We start from the raw sequence: 23,255 nt of genomic DNA on the forward strand, positions 1-23,255 counted from the left end.
CTGATTTCTCAGCAGAAACTCTACAAGCCAGAAGGGAGGGGCACGATATATTTAAAGTCATGAAAGGGAAGAACCTACAACCAATATTACTCTACCTGGCAGTATCTCATTCAGATTGGATGGAGAAATCAAAAGCTTTACAGACAAGCAAAAACTAAGAGAATTCTGCACCACCAAACCAGCTCTACAACAAATGTTAAAGGAACTTCTCTAAGTGGGAAACACAAGAGAAGAAAGGGACCTACAAAAACAAACCCATAATAATTAAGAAAATGGTAATAGGAACATACATATCGATAATTACCTTAAACGTGAATGGATTAAATGCTCCAACCAAAAGACACAGGCTCGCTGAATGGATACAAAAACAAGACCAATGGGGCTTCCCTGGTGGCCCAGTGGTTGAGAGTCTGCCTGCCGATGCAGGGGACATGGGTTTGTGCCCCGGTCCAGGAGGATCCCACATGCCGCGGAGTGGCTGGGCCCGTAAGCCATGGCTGCTGAGCCTGCGCATCCAGAGCCTGTGCTCCACAGCAGGAGAGGCCACAGCAGTGAGAGGCCCATGTACCGCAAAAAACCAAAACAAACAAACAAACAAAAAACAAGACCCATATATATGCTGTCTACAAGAGACCCACTTCAGACCTAGGGACACATACAGACTGAAAGTGAGGGGATGGAAAAAGATATTCCATGCAAATGGAAATCAAAAGAAAGCCAGAGTAGCAATACTCATATCAGATAAAATAGACTTTAAAATAAAGAATGTTACAAGAGACAAGGGAGGACACTACATAATGATCGAGGGATCAATCTGAGAAGAAGATATAACAATTATAAATATATATGCACCCAACATAGGAGCACATCAATACATAAGGCAACTGTTAACAGCTATGAAAGAGGAAATCGACAGTAACACAATAATAGTGGGGGACTTTAACACCTCACTGACACCAATGGACAGATCATCCAAAATGAAAATAAATAAGGAAACAGAAGCTTTAAATGACACAATAGACCAGATAGATTTAACTGATATTTATAGGACATTCCATCCAAAAACAGCAGATTACACTTCTCAAGTGTGCATGGAACATTCTCCATGATAGATCACATCTTGGGTCACAAATCAAGCCTCAGTACACTTAAGAAAATTGAAATCATATCAAGCATCATTTCTGACCACAATGCTATGAGATTAGAAATGAATTACAGGGAGAAAAATGTAAAAAACATAAACACATGGAGGCTAAACAATATGCTACTAAATAACCAAGAGATCACTGAAGAAATCAAACAGGAAATAAAAAAATACCTAGAGACAAATGACAATGAAAACACGACAATCCAAAACCTATGGGATTCAGCAAAAGCAGTTCTAAGAGGGAAGCTTATAGCTATACAAGCTTACCTCAAGAAACAAGAAAAATCTCAAATAAACAATCTAACCTTACACCTAAAGGAACTAGAGAAAGAAGAACAAACAAAACCCAAAGTTAGCAGAAGGAAAGAAATCATAAAGATCAGAGCAGGAATAAATGAAATAGAAACAAAGAAAACAACAGCAAAGATCAAAACTAAAAGCTGGTTCTTTGAGAAGATAAACAAAACTGATAAAGCATTAGCCAGACTCATCAAGAAAAAGAGGGAGAGCACTCAAATCAATAAAATTAGAAATGAAAAAGGAGAAGTTACAACAGACGCCACAGAAATACAAAGCATCCTAAGAGACTGCTAAAAGCAACTCTATGCCAATAAAATGGACAATCTGGAAGAAATGGACAAATTCTTAGAAAGGTATAACCTTCCAAGACTGAACTAGGAAGAAATAGAAATATGAACAGACCGATCACAAGTAATGAAATTGAAACTGTGATTAAAAATCTTCCAACAAACAAAAGTCTAGGACCAGATGGCTTCACAGGTGAATTCTATCAAACATTTAGAGAAGAGCTAACACCCATCCTTCTCAACCTCTTCTAAAAAACTGCAGAAGAAGGAAAACTCCCAAACTCATTCTATGAGGTCACCATCACCCTGATACCAAAACCAGACAAAGATACAACAAAAAAAGAAAATTACAGACCAATATCACTGATGAACATAGATACGAAAATCCTCAACAAAATACTAGCAAACAGAAGCCAACAACACATTAAAAGAATCATATAGCATGATCAAGTGGGATTTATCCCTGGGATGCAAGGATTCTTCAATATATGCAAACCAATCAATGTGATACACCATATTAACAAACTGAAGAATAAAAACCATATGACCATCTCAATAGATGCAGAAAAAGCTTTTGACAAAATTCAACACCTTTTTATGATAAATACTCTCTAGAAAGTGGTCATAGAGGGAACCTACCTCAACATAATAAAGGCCATATACAACAAACCCACAGCAAACATCATTCTCAATTGTGAAAAACTGAAAGCATTTCCTCTAAGATCAGGAACAAGACAAGGTTGCCCACTCTCACCACTATTATTCAACATAATTTTGGAAGTCCTAGCCACAGCAATCAGAGAAGAAAAAGAAATATATGGAATACAAACTGGAAAAGAAGAAGTAAAATGTCACTGTTTGCAGATAACATGATACTATACATAGACAATCCTAAAGATGCCACCAGAAAACTACTAGAGCTCATCAATGAATCTGGTAAAGTTGCAGGATACAAAATTCATGCACAGAAATCTCTTGCATTCCTATACACTAATGATGAAAAATCTGAAAGAGAAATTAAGGAAACACTCCCATTTACCATGGCAACAAAAAGAATAAAATACCTAGGAATAAACCTACCTAGGGAGACAAAAGACCTGTATGCAGAAAACTATAAGACACTGATGAAAGAAATTAAAGATGATATCAACAGATGGAGAGATATATCATGTTCTTGGATTGGAAGAATCAATATTGTGAAAATGACTCTAGTACCCAAAGCAATCTACAGATTCAATGCAATCTCAATCATATTACCAATGGCATTTTTTATGGAACTAGACAAAAAATCTTAAAATTTGTAATGAGACACAAAAGACCCCAAATAGCCAAAGCAGTCTTGAGGGAAAAACAGCTGGAGGAATCAGACTTCGTGACTTCAGACTATACTACAAAGCTACAGTAATGAAGACAATATGGTACTGGCACAAAAACAGAAACATAGATCAATGGAACAAGACAGAAAGCCCAGAGGTAAACCCACACACATATGGTCAACTAATCTATGACTGAGGAGGCAAGGATATACAATGGAGAAAAGACAGTCTCTTCAATGAGTGGTGCTGGGACAACTGGACAGCTACACGTAAAAGAATGAAATTAGAACACTCCTTAACACCATACACAAAAATAAACTCAAAATGGATTAGATACCTAAAAGACCAGACACTATAAAACTCTTAGAGGAAAACATAGGAAGAACACTCTTTGACATAAATCACAGCAAGATCTTTTTTGATCCACCTCCTAGAGTAATGGAAATAAAAAGAAAAATAAACAAATGGGACCTAATAAAACTTCAAAGCTTTGGCACAGCAAAGAAACAATAAACAAGATGAAAAGACAACCTCAGAATGGGAGAAAATATTTGCAAGCAAATGAACGGACAAAGGATTAATCTCCAACATATATAAACAGCTCATGCAGCTCAATATTAAAAAAAACAAACAACCCAATCCAAAAATGGGCAGAAGATCTAAATAGACATTTCTCCAAAGAAGACATACAGATGGCCAAGAAGCATATGAAAAGCTGCTCTACATGACTAATTATTAGAGAAATGCAAATCAAAACTACAATGAGGTATCACCTCACACCAGTTAGAATGGGCATCATCAGAAAATCTACAAACAACAAATGCTGGAGAGGGTGTGGAGAAAAGGGAACCCTCTTGCACTGTTGGTGGGAATGTAAATTGATACAGCTACTATGGAGAACAGTAAGGAGGTTCCTTAAAAAACTAAAAATAGAATTACCATATGATCCAGCAATCCCACTACTGGGCATATACCCAGAGAAAACCATAATTCAAAAAGACACATGCACCCCAATGTTCATTGCAGCACTATTTACAATAGCCAGGTCATGGAAGCAACCTAAATGCCCATTGACTTTCAAATGGATAAAGAAGATGTGGTACATATATACAATGGAATATTACCCAGCCATAAAAAGGAATGAAATTGGGTCAGTTATTGAGACGTGGATGGATCTAGAGACTGTCATACAGAGTGAAGTAAGGCAGAAAGAGAAAAACAAATATTGTATATTAATGCATATATGTGGAACCTAGAAAAATGGTATAGATGAACCGGTTTGCAGGGCAGAAATTGAGACACAAACGTAGAGAGCAAACATATGGACACCAAGGGGGGAAAGCAGCGGGAGGCTGGGAGTGCTGGTGTGATGAATTGGGCGATTGGGATTGACATGTATACACTGATGTGTATAAAATTGATGACTAATAAGAACCTTCTGTATAAAAAACAAAAGACACTTTCAAATGACTGGTAGAGGTAGTGTTTTAGGAGTTCAGAGGAAACAAGGTCACTAGGAGAAAGGATGGTCTGGAGGGCTTCCTGAGGGAGGACACAGGCCTGTGTTGGTAGATGAGTGGGAATCTGCAGGGGGTTGGGGTGGTGTGGGCACAATGTTACAGGATGTGTGGAACGCCAAAGCTCTTCAGGCACTAGTCCAGCTGAAATAGAGGGTTATTGAAGGCAAACAGAGAGAAAAAGAGCAAACGAGGGGAGGAGAGAGAGAGAGAGAAGCTGGTTTGAGGGCAAAATGCAGAATGCTTTAAACATCAGGTTCAAAGTGATAATTCAGAAAATAATGCAGAGGTATTGTGGAACTCCTAATAGTCAAAAACCAGAGGCTCAATTATAAAAAATTAAACTTATTATGTCAATTAATCAGAAAATTCACGCCACGAAACATGGCAACGATCTTAGCTTTTAATGTATATGCTTCATTAAAGATTGAGGGAGTATTAATTTTAATCCATGAATTTAATAACAATTTTATTAAGTCTTTATACCTCAAAAGCTTTGTCAAGAAGGTTCTGCTCTCTTAGTTGATTTCCTTTTGTGAAAAAAAGTTCAGATACAACTTTTGGGTCCTTTGGTTTCAGCTTCAGAGCCTTGTCTATAGCATCAAGTGCCTGTACAGTTTAGAAATTAAGACACAATAAATGTAGGTTAGATACAGAAAAACTAAGTTAAATGATAACATCTATACTTTTTGTTTCCTATGTATTAGCTAGTGTGGTGAGTGACAATCAGAACACATTTTTCATTTTCTCTGATGTTCTCATCAAGGAATAAAATAGCCCTGACAAAATAATTTCCCTGTACTCCAGGTTTCCTATTTACATTAGTGACAATGAAATGTCCACGATCACTTTTCAGGAAGGCCGTGTGATCCCATTGAAAGAAAACAAGATCTGAGGTCAGTTGTGTTGCCCTGGCCATGTGTCCAACTGGACCATTCCAACAGCCTCCTTTTAGGGCCCTGGTGCTCACTCTGCCCCCAGCACCTACTGGCCCACCCCCTGCAGCCAGAGAGCTCTTCAAAGCACAAATCTGATATGTTGCTCTTTTTCTTAAGACCCCAAAGCTTCTTCCAGGAAAAGGAACAAAACCCTTGCCCTGGTCCCAAGCCTTGGGGTTGAGTCCCTAGCAACCTTGGTGGCTACATCTCACAGGCGCCCTGCTCCCTCACGCCCATTCCTCAGACAGGCCATTTACTGTTGACACAGGGCCTTTGCATGTGCTTTTTCTTGCCTGGAACGCTATTCACTGCCCCTTTTTGCTTAATAACTCCTATTCATCACTCAGTCCTCAACTTCATATCACTCTGCAGGGAACCGAACCACCCAGACCACTCGGGTCCCCTGATTATATGCTCATTAGGGACCATGCTGCTCTTCACAACATCACTGGGCACAGCTATAATTCCACACTGGTTTTGTGATTACTTGCTCAATCTCTGTCTCCTCTTCGACTGTAAACTCCACAAGGACAAGGGCAATGTTTTTGTTTTTTTTTTTTTTCTCACACCACTTTATTCCCACTGCCCACCACAGTGTCTGGCATATAGCAGGCATTCAATAATGCTGAAAACAAACTGAGATAATACCACATAAAATCTTCAGACCAAGGATGAACCAAGAAAATAGCGTCTCGAGGGGACATCTTAGGAATCAAGCAGGTATCTGAAAAGTGCCCAGAAGATACGCTCTGCCAACTGACGATGTTCAAGACTGCTCGGCCTTGTGAGCGTGCGGGCTGGAGGGTCATTCAGGTGCACCCCATTTTCTACCTGTGAAACCAAACGACTCCAAACAGTGTCCTCTCTACCTTGTCGTGCTGCTCCTGCTTGCTGTGGATAGCAGACAACAGGCGATAGCATTCAAGGCACCCAGTCTCCTCTGACACAATGTGATTGGTCATCTTTTCAGCTTCTTTTGTCTGACCCATCACGGCCAAAACCTGAGCCTGCGAAACCACAGTGACTTTGGCTTAGAAGGTACTTGGCTATCACCTTATCAAATAAAGCACTCTTTATCAAATAAATCATTCAGGAAACACTTCCCACAAAAGTGCTCAGAATCGCTTTGTGACTCACAGAGAAGACTGACTTACCACAGTTTATGTTGTTTGTTTCTTTATTTAGGCATGTGCATGCATTTGTGTGTGAATGGCAGGAACATCAAAGCCATTCAGTGACTTGTGCCTTTTTAAAAAAGTTGACTGTGTCAAGAGAAATTTTTTCCTATGGTTTCAACAGAACACTGTGCTTATAACAAGATAACAAGTTTGTTTCACTGAAAACCTAAGGGAAAGGAAGAGTAATGATCCAAAATATTGTTGATATTAATTTTCCTGAATTTGATAGTTGTACTGTGGTTAGGTTAGACAATGTCCTTGTTCTTAGGAACTATTTGCTGAAGTATTTAGAAATAAAGGGTATGAGATCTCTAATTCTCAGATGGCTCAAGACAAAATATCATGTATTAATAATATGTACATGCACATACACATACCTAAATATGCACATACATATGTGTACATATACACACACATACATACATGAGAGGATGATAAACAAATGCATCAAAGTGCTAAAAATTCATCAATCTGGGTGAAAGGGTATATGGGAGTTATTTAAAATTCTTGCAAATTTTTGTAAGTTTGAAATTATTTCAAAACAAAAACTTAATAGTGTTTTTAGGGTCCATGTGTTTGGTGAATGGCTCTAACGTTGGTTATATGAATATTCATTAAATGGATATAGTATAGTGTTCTAGTTCCCGTTTTGAGGCATACTGACTACAGCTCCCTGTATTGCATGCCATGAGTCTATTTCCTACTCCATTTCCTTTCTTTTGTCCATCTGCTCACCAGTGCCAGGCGGAGTTCCCTTTGGGAAGGCTGAAGGGATGCAGCTTCCCGGTAAATCTGCAAAGCCTCTTCATATCTGCCAGTGTTGTAATATAGAGCTCCCAACGGTGATAATATCTCAGCTTTGCGTGTCACCTGCAAGGCGCTGAATTTTGAGAAAACAAATGGACAATTTTCTTCTAACAGGTACATCTCCAAAGGTTGAAACTTAGATTTAGGGACCACTGTACACGGTTTGAGACTCTGCTCCCACATGGTCGTTGTTTTTATATCAAGAAGAATGTTAAAAACAGATCACAGTGCCAGCCTCTGACTATAAGCATGTCTCTAGTGACCCACCAATACGTAAACTGAGCCCCAAGGATCTTTTCCATTTATGGTGATAGACTTGTTTTGACGTATGCACAGTTTTTCATCTAGATCCGTTTTCGAAATTTCTATTTGTGGTTTGGGTTGTAGTCCTTAGCTTCAACAGAAAACAATGGACTAACTAAAATGGGAATTAAATTCCAACCTTGGTTTAGCACTATGCTTTAACCAGCAGGCAAAAGAGTCATTAACTGGGATATCATTTATCCCCAAAGTGCCATTTATTGTACTGTTCTCTTTGGAGAGGAGAGTCTGTATTGCCTGCATTGGCAAAATTTGCTAGTATTCTGAGAGCATCTGTTCCAAATAACTAAGAATTTGATGGCCAATTGCAGAGGTCTTAGGATGACTTACAAAGTGAAAAACAGGAACTTTACCGTTTGTACCATTCTTCAGCCACACTGTTGTCTCCCAGTGACCTGTAGAGTCTCCCCAGGTTCACCATGGCTACATGATGGCTCGGGCTAAGTCTGATGGCCTGTTGGTAATGGGTCACTGCCTTCTCTGGAGAGCCTGTAATCAACAGGTGGTAGGTTGGTAAGAGCAGAACATGCCTTAATTATAAAACACACAGACTTTTTTTTTTTTTTTGGCTGCATTGGGTCTTTGTTTCTGCACACGGGCTTTCCCTGGTTGCGGTGGCTTCTGGTTGTGGAGCACGGGCTCTAGGAGCGCGGGCTCAGTAGTTGTGGCTCATGGGCTCTAGAGCACAGCCTCAGTGGTTGTGGTGCACGGACTTAGTCGCTCCACGGCACGTGGGATCTTCCCGGATCAGGGATCGAACCCATGTCCCTTGCACTGTCAGGCTGATTCTTAAGCACTGTGCCACCAGGGAAGTACCTAAACACATGGCCTCTTTAATTTCTCTTCTGATGATCTTTTTTTCCTACAGCCATACCACCAATTATTCAGTTTGTAAATTAGCTCACATTTTGGCTTCTCCTTGCCACTGCCTAACTTTGGATCATTTCACTATTCATTTTCACTTCCAAAGAAATTAGTAGTAAAAAAGCAGTAAAAACTAAAACCTGTTTCTTTTATTAAATCTATTATTTTAGTCAAACTGGTTTCTGGCCATTGCCTTAGTCAATATGATGTTTTGAGATTATCAGTGATTGGCATTTATGTAAGATATTGTTGCTTCTCATTATACAAAAAGTGGAATGGGCTGTTATAGAAAGAAAACTGTCCTGAAGTAATTTCTGAGGGTCTGTCACAATTACTATACCACAACCTAGTGATTGAGGCACTGCTTTAAATAAGCAGGCATCTTCTGTATTTTGAAAATCTCTTTTTAAATCATACATCTTTGTTTAGAGGGTATTTATTGAATGGGACTTTAAAAATAATATCACCTTGCATTTGTGCAATGCATTGTATATTTTAAAACACTAATTAAATGATCTCATGATTTTTGCAGGTATTTTGATCCTATTTAGCTGCATTTTGATAGCACTTAGTTGCCTCTTGGGATTTAAAAGATATTAAAAAAATATTATCACTTTACAGATACAGGCTCTAAAGTGCAAGAACATTAAGAAACTTGACAAAAATCCCAGGGGAAGTGAGAATAAAGGTCAGAACTACCATCAAGTCTCTCTAGTATGATAAGGTTCCCCAAAGCAGCTTCCTAGTGAAATTATATGTAAGTGAATGAATTGTGGACAAGTCTGAAGCTCTACATGGCAATGGAATGTTTATTACCCACACAGACATCTTCTCAAGTCTACCTTCTTTGAATGCAAGTTTGACTAGGAGGTGCCAAAAAAGACTACGTACGTAGAGGTCTATGTATAGGTCATGATAGGGAGAATTTCAGTAGTATAAAAACAGAATACAGTGGGAGTGGTAGGAAAATACAGAGGGTGGTCAGTGAGATTTTGGGGGGTTGGGAGTTGGGGTGGGATATTTTGTTGGTGAAGTAGAAGGAAGAGGGCTAGATCAGGCCAACAGGTGGTCTCTTCAATTTTTTGTTTGTTTTTAATCTTTGATACCTAATTTATTATTATGTTGCCAAAGAACCAGCAGGTGGCACTAAGAAACAATTTTACATGTGAAAATAAGGGATGTTTCCTAGGTGTATCAGAATGTAAATTTATGTCCTAAGAAACAGAAGGGCTTCAAATATCCTAGAAAATAAAAACCCTTTTAAGCATTTCATATGGACAGAATAATTAAAATCGAATTTTATTGCAGGGCAGGTAGTCTAATAGTCAACGAGAACAAAGCAGTGTTTTTGTATTAAATTCAAGCATCTTTTCATTCTTTACAAGTATTCATAACATGCCAACAGTATGTGGGGTACAAACCATCAAGAAAACAGAATTCCTGTCCAGTAAAGTTTTACATTAAATAAGGTAAAGTGTATTTTATATAGCACCTGTCCTATAAGGGTACTCTATCAATTATAATGGTACATTTTCTATAGTATGTATCACATAAAGAACAATGAAACAATTTAAGACTTTTTAATCGGCTGTAGAAAAGTATTTACCATCTGCCAGTAAATAGATTCAGAGGCAGGTTCTGCATCATTGTAGAGAACGGTTCATCATCATAGATTTATAAACTTGTATAAATGCTATTCAAAGAAGACTGTTGCTCATTAAATCATCAAGGCCACTTCCTGCCACCTGGGGAGATTTTCTTAGCAATCTGATTATAAGAACTGGCAGATTTTACTGAATTGAGCTTGAAGATTTAGAGAAATGACAGCCCCAAAGTACAATGTGACTGACAACGGTGTGAGCTTCCTGCCAAGCCCAGTGAATTCTACTTTTGAGGCATTATTGGGTGGTTGCCATTTAGCTTGATAGATAATATTATCTCATCTCCACAGAACAGGTTCTCTTTAATCTCGCTTACCAGTATCAACTAGGAAAACTCCATAGTTGTTGTGTAAGTCTGAGCTATCTGGGCAGTTCTTTATTCCAGCCTGGTATATTTCCTCAGCTTCCTTAAACTTCTCCTTTAAAAGAGAACAAAGAAAAATACATGAGAAAGTTTTTTTAAAAAATCAACAATAAACTGAATAATGGAAGTGGGAAGAGCAGAAAATAATTTACTGAGCATCTGTTATGCAACAGGGGCCAAGATCAAACACTATGTACTTTTTTTTTTTTTTTTTTGCAGTACGCGGGCCTCTCACTGTTGTGGCCTCTCCCGTTGCGGAGCACAGGCTCCCGACGCGCAGGCTCAGTGGCCATGGCTCACGGGCCCAGCCACTCCGCAGCATGTGGGATCTTCCCGGACCGGGGCATGAACCCGTGTCCCCTGCATCGGCAGGCAGACTCTCCACCAGTGCACCACCAGGGAAGTCCAAACACTATGTACTTTGAATTAAAGTCAGTGCCAACTGCACACATACCAAAGACTCATACTAGTGTTTAGCTCCTTCAGTGCAAACCAGCTGATGTTTACTAAGAAGCAGTATCTGGAAGGATTTGCCCTACAGTTGGAAAAAGCCTCAAAATGGATATTTGAATGGGATGCCCTCCACCCCAGTAACTCTCTGGACGAAAATACGTGTGATTCATTCATATAGGAATGCCTTCCGAGGTGGCAATCTTACTGGGAGATAGGGAGGCCTGGCTAGTTGACACGGCTGCATTTGCATAGCTAGCTCTCTTACCTATACTGTATGATTTATTTGGGGAGGTTTGGGGAAGGAAGTGGGAGGGGAGGCTGATGCTGATTATGGGAGGGGTTTGCCTTATCCTTTCTTTACTCTAAATATTTCTGTAGTCCACCAAACCATCTGTTACTTCCCTTATCACCCCGCCCTTTCCACCTCTGAGCTGTTCCCTCCAACAGGAATATAGGGCCCCTCAAAGGCACACCTCCAACTCCTCCCTTTGTGGCAAGGCCCAGATCAATTGCCACAGCCTCAGTGGATCTTTTTCTAGTTGCTTTGGTCTTCTACTCTAACAATCCACTTTAACACACTTCAATTATTCTGAATTCGTATTTAGGCACATTTTCCACAAACATCTGAGATTGTCATGTCACACTTTCTTTTACAATGTATAAGGTAACACCTAATTAATGAATCAAATGAAATGAAATCACCCAGGTTCTAACAATTACTCACAAGTAAACCATTTCCTAGTTTCCTAGTACTGCTACGAAGGTCAGGTGAAAGGCAATGGTTTGGCATAAATCACAAAGCAACTTTTCCTTTCATGTGCTCTGATCATGGACACCGTCCATAATTTTATCAGAAGTTACTACTACTAAGCATTCAACCAGACACATGAAAAGAGAATGTACAGCATCATTTTTCTCAGACCTGACACCTTGAGCTTCTGAATAAAAATGCCCTGAGTGCTTAGCAATAAGCCAAGAAGCCTAAATCTGATTTGACTCAGAAAGGCGAAGACACTTGACTCTCTGTGGAATGACCAATGCCATCTCTTCAAATCCACATATTTAAGTACCATTTAGGGAACAAAGTGTGGTTTGAATTTGGCAAATTTCTCTTATTTGAATTAGAAATCCATAGTCCAGCAAAAATGGATTTCCATGTTTCTAAAAGTGTGTTTTCCAGTTGCCAAGCTCAACAAACTGTCAAACTCAAAAGAAAATTAGAGATGAATGAAAAATCTCAAAATGTCTTCTTTCAATCTACTGAAGAAAAGAAAAACTTTCTGAAGGTATCACCCACTGTAGATCTAGCAAATTGGTGAGTGTGCATGCGTGTGTTTTAAAGGAGACAGGCAAGACACAAATTACCTAAGACTCCAATCGAAGTAATAGAGAGTACCATTGCATATTTATTCATTTACGCATTCATTCAGCACATGTTTTCTGTAATTGCTATAGAAAGCATGGCATAGTAATTAAGAATTGGGCTGCTGTATGGAGGTTCCTCATAAAACTAAAAATAGAGCTGCCATATGATCCAGCAATCCCACTCCTGGGCATATATCCAGACAAAACTATAATTCAAAAAGATACATGCTGGGGCTTCCCTTGTAGTGCAGTGGTTAAGAATCCATCTGCCAGTGCAGGGGATGTGGGTTCAAGCCCTGGTCTGGGAAGATCACACATGCCGCCGAGCAACTAAGCCTGTGTGCCGCAACTGCTAAGCCTGCACTCTAGAGCCCGCGAGCCACAACTACTGAGCCCGTGTGCCACAACTACTGAAACCTGCACGCCTAGAGCCCATGCTCTGCAACAAGAGAAGGAATGAGAAGCCCATGCACCGCAATGAAGAGTAGCCCCCACTCGCCACAGCTAGAGAAAGCCCGCGTGCAGCAACGAAGACCCAATGCAGCCAAAAATAAATAAATAAAATAAATAACTTTATTAAAAAAAAAAGATACATGCACCCCTATGTTCATAGCAGCACTATTTACAATAGCCAAGACATGGAAACAACTTAAATGCCCATCAACAGATGAATGGATAAAGAAGATGTAGTGTGTGTGTGTATATATATATATATATATATATATATAAAATATATATATATATAAAATATATAATGGAATATTACTCAGCCTTCAAAAAGAATGGAATAATGCCATTTACAGCAACATGGATGGACCTAGAGATTATCATACCAAGGGAAGTAAGTCAGAAAGAGAAAGACAAACACCATATGATATCGCTTGTATGTGGAATCTAAAATACAACACAAATGAACAAAACTACAAAACAGAAACAGACTCACAGACATTGAGAACAGACTTTTGGCTGCCAAGGCAGGGGGAGGGGGTAGGGAAGGGAAGGAATGGGAGTTTGGGATCAGCAGAGGCAAACTATTGTATACAGGATGGATAAACAACAAGGTCCTACTGTAGAGCACAGAGAACTACACTCAATGTCCTATGATAAACCATAATGGAAAAGAATATATAAAAAAAGAATGTATATATATGTATAACTGTACAGCAGAAATTAACACAACATTATAAATCAACTATACTTTAATAAAATTAAAAAAAAAGAATGTACAGTTATACATATATATATGTATAACTGTACAGCAGAAATTAACACATTATAAATCAACTATACTTTAATAAAATTAAAAAAAAAAGAATTGGGCTGCCAGTGCTTGGCTACATGGATTGGAATCCCAACCCCACCATTTACTGTCCCTGTGACCTTACTTCCCCTCTATGTACCCAAGTGTAACAAAGGGATAAAAATAGTACCTATTTCAGAGGGTTGTTCTGAGGATTAAATGGATTAAAACAGGTGAAGCCCTGAGAACAATGCCTAGCAAACAGTCAGCACTTTGTCATGTTAGCCTCTATTCTTTTTTTTTTTTGCGGTACGCGGGCCTCTCACTGTTGTGGCCTCTCCCATTGCGGAGCACAGGCTCTGGACGCACAGGCTCAGCGGCCATGGCTCATGGGCCCAGCCGCTCCGCGGCATGTGGGATCTTCCCGGACCGGGGCACGAACCCGTGTCCCCTGCATCGGCAGGCGGACTCTCAACCACTGCGCCACCAGGGAAGCCCAGCCTCTACTCTTATTAATACTACTAGGAGTAGTATTTCATGAGCACATTTAAAAACAGATGGCATTAATGTCAAACACTAACTAACACTGGTCAAATGGTAACACAAGAAACTCAAGATTTTTAGGAACTGATTAACTAGTTTAGGATTAGCCAGGGTATTTTTTTTTTCTGGTTGCCTCTAAGAAATTGTTTATTGACCTCCATATCAGAAGATGATTAAGAAAAATTAAAAGGAAGAACACCCAAGTTAGTTATTTTTTTCTCATATGGAGTTAACTAAAGAGATTTGATGGGAAAGGAATTTGAAACTGTAGGCTAAAATGCCACGTGGACAGGGTTGTGATGTCTGACGTGGCCTCAGTAACAACGCCAGGGCACCTGAGCTCTAGAGCATCTGTATTTACCTCTTTACTACACTGCTCACATTGAGTTGTATTCCTTAGTTCATTTGTCTTTGAGCTCCTTAAATAGACGTATTTTGTTTTTTTCAGCCCCATGTCTTTGGCCTCTATCTCCCGGTGGTATAAGTAATAGCACCTCCCACATGTCAAGTATATAATGGAGACAGAAGAGTGGGTGAGACAGACAATCCTGCCCACAAAGACAACGGAGAGGGATTCAGGCAAGGAGACACTGTGATATACGGTGACAGTGTCACAAAAGGAGAAGCACAAGGTTCTTGGAAGGCAACCAGGAGTGATACCCAGACTGGTGTTTATATAGACAGATTCTCTACAACTGTCATAAACCAAATGCCTGGAAACACTGGCTACCATTAACACCAGCAGCTGTGTAATACGAAGATATGCATGAAAAAAATCTGCAGCTACTTGAGATCTTTAAAACATTCTTATAACCAAACTGTGGGAGAGTTGAAAGGTGTTTTTCCTGAAAGGAATAAAATTGACGTCCTCACATTCTAACTTGCTAAAGTCAGATATCACAGTTTTCAAGTGCAATTACTCTTATACCTGACTTAATTTTACCTTTTCCCCACATTCTTGTTGCTCCAGAATAGGCAAAGAGATCACCTTTTTCATCTAAAACCCATTTTGGGGTTTATGAGCTGGGTCTCCACAGGAATGCAATTTTCAAAGTCCAAAGAAGTAATGGGATTTAAAAGACCATCCATGTCTAGAGCAAGGAATCACATCCCATACCTTCGGTAACCCCCAAGGACAGCCTCAAGACTCTGGCTCTATGATAAATGTTTTCAATGTCTATCTTTCTTGTCCTTTCATTTGACTGTAAATTTCAAAGAATGATTAACTCCACTTATTAAAAAATGAAAGGGACCACCACTGCAGGAGAAAAATACCTTCTAGATGTTTATTTAAAACAAATTCCACCTTCTCTGGAAGGGCAATGCATTTATCTTAAAAAGGAGTATCCTTAATCCCTCAAGTTCAATTTCATTTACCTCATCTGGCTAGATGTCCTGACCTAAGCGGATCACTCCCAGTCTCTACTGATTTGTGAGATCCAGAGGAGATGAATACGAGCTATTTATAGGACAACTTTAATTAAAAATGCTTGTGACCCAGAGAACGGTTCTGACAAATAATACTGTCACCAGAGTCCCCAACCAACCGCTGCCTCAGCATGAAATCGGCCTTCGAGGGCAGTGGTTAAAAATGGGCAGCACGCAGCTGTGGGCTTCCCTCCAAGGCTCAAAAGCATTTTCAGTGGGGTGGAAAGGAAATGGGCCTCGCGGGATAGAGAAAACACCATCAACATCTCCACGTTTTACATGCTGTAATTACCGATATGGCATGTTTTTTACCTCAAGGAAGAGAAAGTGAAAAGTAGATCTGAAAAAGGACGTTTGACTGTCATTTATTCTCTTGGGCCAACTGATACACTTGGAAAAGATTTCTTATAGTTCAAGTTGCAGCAACCAGGAGGACAAAGGGACATGGGCTCAATGCAGCAGTCTTCAAACTTCTTGGTTTACACTCTAAAATGTACTGAGGACCCCGAAGAGCTTTGTTTATGTGGTCTACATCTATCAATGTGTACCATAACAGGAATGAAGCTGAGAAATTTTTATTTAATAAACTAATAAATAAACTAATATTTATTATTTATTTAGAATAATAAACAAACATAACACATTTATAAGAAAATAACTATGTTTTCCAAAGCCAAAAAATTTAGTGAGAATAGTGGCATTATTTTCTATTTTTCCAAGTCTTTTAAACGTCTGGCTTGATAGAAGACAGGGTTCTTGTATCTATTTTTGTACTAATCTGTTTCTATATGTTTTTTAGTTGAAGTATGTGAAGAAACCTGGTCTCACACAGACACTTAGTTGGAAAGGGGAGAATATTTTCATACTCTTTTCATGACTGTGAATATATCATGCAGCCTCTAAAGAACCACTGTACACTGGGGAGAGAATGAGAGTAAAAAAAGGCAAATTACTTGTTAGTATTATAAAAACTGCACAGGCCTTCTTGGACCTCAGGCGTCCCCGGTCAACCCTTTGTGAACCACCGGCGTAATGAATGGCCTGTAACATATGTTCTTACTGTATGGCAGATATAGGGTGTGATGTTCCAAAGTGGTTAAAAACCTACAGAGATGGGGCTGGAAGGTTGTGCTCTGACATCATGGCCATGCGTCTGAGCTGCTTTCCATAAGTACTTTCACTCTGGCCAATGATACGAGCACGCAGAGCTATCGTGCATCTCTCCATTAGCCAAATGACTATTACAAACCTGGGAAATGTAGGACAACTGAATGTTTAAACTCATGTCAATGACTTTGCTAAGCAACTCTTTAAGACACAGCGGCTCAAAACATAAAGCAAAGATGCCTGCTTTCTCATCCTTTCCTTTGCTTTTACTTTCCTTACAAAACAGTTCTTCCCCCATCAGTCATTGACATGGACGTTTACGAGAAACGTGCCGCCAGCATTTGAAGTCTAATTCTCTTTCTCATTCAACTGAAATGAATCAATTAACTTGGCATTCCTCCTCACCAAGGACATGTTAGGTATTTCTAATCCTGAATTTTCTCATCGCCCAGCAGACTGTGATCAATATCACCCTGTGACAATTTAAGAAAGAAAGAAATGATCACTTTAAAGAAGAAATGCCAAGAATCATAAAATAAAAGCTAAAGAGCAAACACTATGACAAGTGTAAGCGACCACAGCTGTGTCACACTGTCAAGAGACCAGGAAGAGTGAGGGGAAGCTAAATTTACATAGAATTGCAGCTTTCTCCATCTCCAAACTCTTCTCATGCCCTTTTGTCCTCATTCTCCGCACTTTCAGGCACATGACTTTCCTCCCATAAGAGGAAGGGATCGTACTGTTCCCCACCCGACAGCCCTCAGGTGGTCTAATTCCTGTAGCCAGAAAGCTTTTCCTAATAATTTTAATCTTGTTGATGTCTATAAGTTCTTAAGGTATCAGATTAAATATCACTCTTTGGCCAGCGCTCACTGCTCCCTGTATTAGGTTCGGTCCCTATAACATTCTCACTGGTACTCTATTCTCTCTTTGCCCTTTTGTCACAACTGGGTTAGACATTGGGGAAAGGGTGGTAATTCTTCACTTAAGAGTATCCTTACCTTTTAGACTCTAAGTTCCATGAGTTGAGGCCCATACCTTGCTACTTCAGCAATTTCTAATACTTGGTGATACCTAAATGTTCAATAAATATGTGCTGAATAATTCAATCAATAAATTATTACGGTAGGGTTCAGCGCAAGGTGACCTGACCACAAATGCAATGGTGTATGTGCCTGAATCTACCCAAAAGACGGCACTTGTCAAAGAAGAGACACTGACCGTGGACCTCTCTTATTTTTGATCTATACTTCTAACTTATATTTTACTGTTCCAATTTTCTTTTCATTCTTGTATCAGGTGAAGTCATATCCCAAAATATATAAAAGAAAAATATTTTAAGTGTTATCAAATTAATTAATTGAGTTTTTCAATAGGCTATAAACCTGGGGCTAGCAATAATGTACAGTGGATCAAGTCATTATGTTAACTTCATTTCCTTTACTGCTAGTGTAATGCAAGCTATATAATCTATGGCAAGAGTAGGCTAGTTAAAAATGATGGTGGGCTTGTAAATGTTTACAATCCTATCTGTGAAGTTGGAGTACAGCCAGTTCTGAATGCTAATAGAAAACCAAAAGAGGCTAGTAAGCCAGAGACCATCCGGACTTCAAATCTAAGAGTTTATTTCCTGTCCTGTCTTCTTGACTTCTATGCTGCAGTAGACACAGAGGGGCAAATTTATTCTGGATCCTTTTATGTATCTAACATCTATGACAACTCATGTTACGAGGTTTCCTCTATCATTTTTCTTCCCCCCTCCCACCTGGCCCCTTGTATACCTAACCTCATTAACTACAGCCCCATTACCACAGTCCAATCATGGGACCCCAGCATCATACAGTGAAAGAGCAGTGGGGAAGGAATCGAGTTACCAGGCTCCAGTCTTGGTCCTGACACTAGTTATTTGTATGACCTTGAGCAGTACTTAATTCTGTGCACCTCATATTTTTATCTACAAAATGAGAAGGTTAAAAATTCTTGAAGGTTTTCCTCCCCACACTACTCTTCATTTTCCCCTCGGAGGGATTACTTACTCATAATATGGACTCATTTATTTGAAGTCCTAAATCTATCTTTAGCCCTGATCTCTCCCACTGTCATCTGTCCACATGCTATTTCCATTTAAATGTTCCGCTAACATTCAAGACTTAGAGGCTGCACACTGCTGGTGGCACAGCGTATTGGTACCACTCTTTTAGAAAGCAGTTTAGTAACACATCTCAAAAGTCATGAAATGCTGATACTCTTTGATATGGGAATTCAACTTCTAGGAATCTATCATTAGGAAATGATTCAAAGTATTGTTTTAGGGCTTCCCTGGTGGCGCAGTGGTTAAGAATCCATCTGCCAATGCAGGGGACACGGGTTTGAGCCCTGGTCCGGGAAGAGCCCACATGCCACGGAGCAACTAAGCCCGTGCGCCACAACTACTGAGGCTGCGTGCCATAACTACTGAAGCCCATGCGCCTAGAGCCCACGCTCCGCAACAAGAGAAGCCACCGCCACGAGAAGCCTGGGTGCTGCAACTAGTGAAAAGCCCGCGCTCAGCAATGAAGACCCAAAGCAGCCAAAAATAAATAAATTAATTAATTAAACAAACAAACAAAAGTAACTTTTCATGAATTTGGAGTTCATCAATTTAGAAAAGGAATACAACTTGAAACTTTTGGATACAGTATTTACTAACACAAATTGCTTTTCACAATATTAACATGTTAATGCTTTATTTGTATAGAAACCATAGCACTAATTAAAGTGGAGCCTTAAGTTATTCATGAAAATATTCATTAGCACTTGGTGTTACAGGGATAGTTTTAGAGACTCTTAAAATGTTAGATCCATATAGCTATCAATTTTCAGATTTGGAAACTGAGGCTCAGAAAGGTAAAGCACTCCTCACCAGAGTCTGTACAGGCAAGGAAGTGGGGTCTGTACATAGTCTGTACTATGAAGTGGGGTCTACAATCAGGCTGCCGCCCTGTTCACTGTCAAATGCTCCTAATAGCACAGCACAGGGGAACTGACCTCCAAAGTGCATTAAGTCCAGAGATGCTGTATGAATACCCGCCTGCTTTATACAGTGAAGTGCCTTGAGCCCTAGAGAAGGAACAGGCATACAAGGAAGACAAGGCTTTTCTTATAAAACTTGCAGTCTTGTGAGGAAAAATAAACCTGACAAACTGTTTGAACTATAGTTCAGATGTTAATTCAAGAAATAAAAATATATGATTGGTTTGTGAGTTGATGCATGTTCCCAAAGATGTCACAGGAGCTCCGAGGAAAATCTAACAACTCCCATGCGACGGGGAGGTGGATGAGTGTTGGCGGAGGATGTGAAAGTTGAACTGAATCTTGAAATATGAGGATGATTTAGAAGGAGAGAAAGAAAAGACGGCACTATAGGAAGATGGAACTGTGTGAATGTCTGTAAAGAGCTCCCCCAAAACAACACACCGTGTCATCACTGGTATTAGGTGAGTGACTTTGTCATTTATCTTCAGGGTAATTTGCATCAAGAAGAGCGCTTCAGTGTTCACTATCTGTCCCACCAAGTTGTGAAAAAAGATATGACTGGGAACTCAATGCAATGCTTTATTTATTCGCTTACAGAGAAACGGAGGCAGCTTTCAAAAATATAGAGCACAAATTGAAAAAAATAATATTAAGAAAAATGATAAACCAAGTACAAGCAGCGCACACAGAAAAGCAGCCTATCCCATCCAGGTGGCGGTTAGTCGGAGGTGGGCCCAAGGGGGACGAAACTAGAATTGATTTTCTTAGCATTTGTAAGATCCTTCATGCATTAGATTAAAAATAAAGCAAAAAACGTGTAATTCAGGAGAAGGCTGGCCGTTCCTAATACTGAGACATGACAGAAATTTCTCCCTCGAGTCCTCATTCAGAAGCCAGTGAACCATGTAACAGGTGTTGGCCTCAACCCCGCCCCAACCCTGCAGTTAGAAGGAGTAGTTTCACCTGGCTGTCCTCAGCGAAGGACAAGGGCACGACGTGAGGCGCAGTTCCGTTATGAAACAGCATGGTGGCCCACATGCCCAGCCCTACTTCAAATACGAGTAAAATCTAGATCACGTACTGGATTGCAGAGCTACATGGTCTTCAGTTCATATCCATTCATTTATTCACTCAGTATTTACTGCTTGCATACAACGTGACAGACATGGGGGGAGAGCCTTGAGTAAAAGAGACAGCCATTCTCATGGAGACTGGCTCACGGAAATATTCTAGTGGTGGGAGAAAGATCACAGGCAAATAGATGTATGTTAGACGGTGATAAATGCTCTGGGGAGAAGTCAGCCAGGGCCAGGAGACAGAGAAACATGTGGGGCAGTGAGGGAGTTATTCTGAAAGGGTAATCACGGACAGCCCCCTGATACGGAACTATGTGGGCAGAAACCAGCATGAGGCGAGGAAGGAACTCTGACGTCTGGCAGAACAGTGTTGCAGGCAAACGGCACAGTTAGTGCAAAGGCCCTAACCTTGTGTGCGGCTTGTCTGAGTAGCTGCAAGACACCCAACCAGGCAGAGGCAGGGCGGGTCTTCCTATGAAAATGAAGGAGCCGGGATGAGGTGAGAAAAGAGAATAATGGTGGAATCAATCTTTTCTTCGGGAAACTCCCACTGTGTCTGCTTCAACACAAGCCAAAGGCAGCTGAGGACTGCCGTGTATACCATAGAACACGGCGATTGTCACGTCAGCTTAAACATTGTGCTAAAACAGGTATTAAAATCATCCACTACAGGGCATCCCTGGTGGCGCAGTGGTTGAGAGCCCGCCCGCCGATGCAGGGGACACGGGTGTGTGCCCCGGTCCGGGAAGATCCCACATGCCGCGGAGCAGCTGTGCCCGTGAGCCATGGCCGCTGAGCCTGCGCGTCCGGAGCCTGTGCTCCGCAACAGGAGAGGTCACAGCAGTAAGAGGCCCGCGTACCGAAAAAAAAAAAAAAAAAAAAAAAAAAAATCATCCACTACAGACACAGGCTTTTGTCTAAAGCCCACCTACACTATATGGAGAATATTAGAGCAAGACAACTAGACTTATCATTTCCGACACTTAAATATTCATTGAGTGTCCTAATTTTGTTTCCTGGTGAAACCTCCAAAGTTTTTGAAACGTCAATTGCACCCCTCTGTACCTGACATGCAGCATCAAATCATTCATTATATTTAAGCCAATGCTGCAGGGCATCTTTCAAAGGTGCTAAGTTTGATTTTAAAGACAATCTGGCAATTGTGTGGATAGCAGAATCTACCTTCTATTGTGGGCACTTACGTGTGTCAACGAAACTATATCGTCAATTTAGAGAAGACAACTTATATTTGTTTTCCCCACAGCAGGGGGCATGCATCCAGGACACCAAAAGTGGGATCAAATGATTTAGACACAGTGAGAAGAATGAGGGGGAATCAAAATACCCCTCTGCTTTACGCCGTGAGAAATGTTCTCTCTTAGGAGCCTGTCCTACAAGACTCTGTGATCTTCTAACAGTTATAAGACATAGGATCTATAAGATTATTGGTAATTGGTTCCATAATGAGTTCAGAGATCTTAGACCATTAGCAATTCCCCAGAAAAATATAAGTGAGTAGTAATAAAACCAGCAAATACCATGTATTGTTCTTGTTAGATTTTGTCCCAAAGTGATGGAGAATATAGCAATGGCCTATATAATGGACCATCTTTGTCTAGAGGCCACCTACATACACAAAGAATACTGGAGTGAGAAAACTAGGTTTGTAATTTCTATCAAGAAGAAAACTGACATAGAGATCAGTTGTTTAATATGAGCTTACAAGTTAAATGATACATATAAAAATCTGTGTAATATTAATTTATATATTCAACAGAAACATTTAAAAATATTATGTGAAACTAAATGGTAACAATTACCTGCTCAGCCAGTAATGAAGCTAAGCTTGAATATGCATCTGCAAACTCGGGACCATATTTAATGGAATCTTTCAGTAAGATGATAGCCTCTTCCTTTTTCTCCTGAGACCTATAGGTTATAAGAGAGTAAAAAAGAACACCTTTTAATAAAACTTTAAATCCTCTGATTAGACTTGAAAATCTCATTTCTTTTAGCAAAGATTAACGGATCCACTCTGATTTTACTGCAAATGAATTACATTAGACTTCCTCCAGGTGCTAATAAGTTTCTGTCTCTGAATTCTCAATGGAAAGAGATGTTAAGATATAAATGACACTGCAGGTTATTCACTGATTTCTCTACGTTCCATTTCTCGCTGTGTGCTCTTGAGAGTTTTATTTAAAAATGTACAAGTTTATTAAGCAGAAAGTTTGACCTTCACAGGAGCAATTTTGGGCACATGACCTGGGTGGCATGGGAGCCAGTTTTCAACCATGTGGAGGATGGTTTGAACCCCTGCAGTACTAA

General features: G+C 39.9%; 1 protein-coding gene across 3 annotated transcripts in view; it reads right to left on the bottom strand.

Moving 5' to 3' along the window:
* TMTC1 (transmembrane and tetratricopeptide repeat containing 1) overlaps positions 1-23,255 on the bottom strand; it is a 260,748-nt gene that overhangs the window by 8,768 nt on the left and 228,725 nt on the right. For all 3 annotated transcript variants that reach the window (XM_029204345.1, XM_029204346.1, XM_029204347.1), the window contains 6 exons: positions 22,748-22,856; positions 10,653-10,755; positions 8,165-8,300; positions 7,419-7,563; positions 6,375-6,512; positions 5,054-5,176 (listed from right to left, as the gene is read on the bottom strand). In XM_029204345.1, coding sequence (XP_029060178.1) covers positions 5,054-5,176; positions 6,375-6,512; positions 7,419-7,563; positions 8,165-8,300; positions 10,653-10,755; positions 22,748-22,856 — 754 coding nt within the window. The remainder of the gene's footprint in view (positions 1-5,053; positions 5,177-6,374; positions 6,513-7,418; positions 7,564-8,164; positions 8,301-10,652; positions 10,756-22,747; positions 22,857-23,255) is intronic.

The sequence above is a fragment of the Monodon monoceros genome, unplaced genomic scaffold (assembly GCF_005190385.1).
Source record: "Monodon monoceros isolate NGI ecotype Baffin Bay Population unplaced genomic scaffold, NGI_Narwhal_1 Super_Scaffold_6, whole genome shotgun sequence".
In the NCBI taxonomy this organism is placed as follows: Eukaryota; Metazoa; Chordata; class Mammalia; order Artiodactyla; family Monodontidae; genus Monodon; species Monodon monoceros.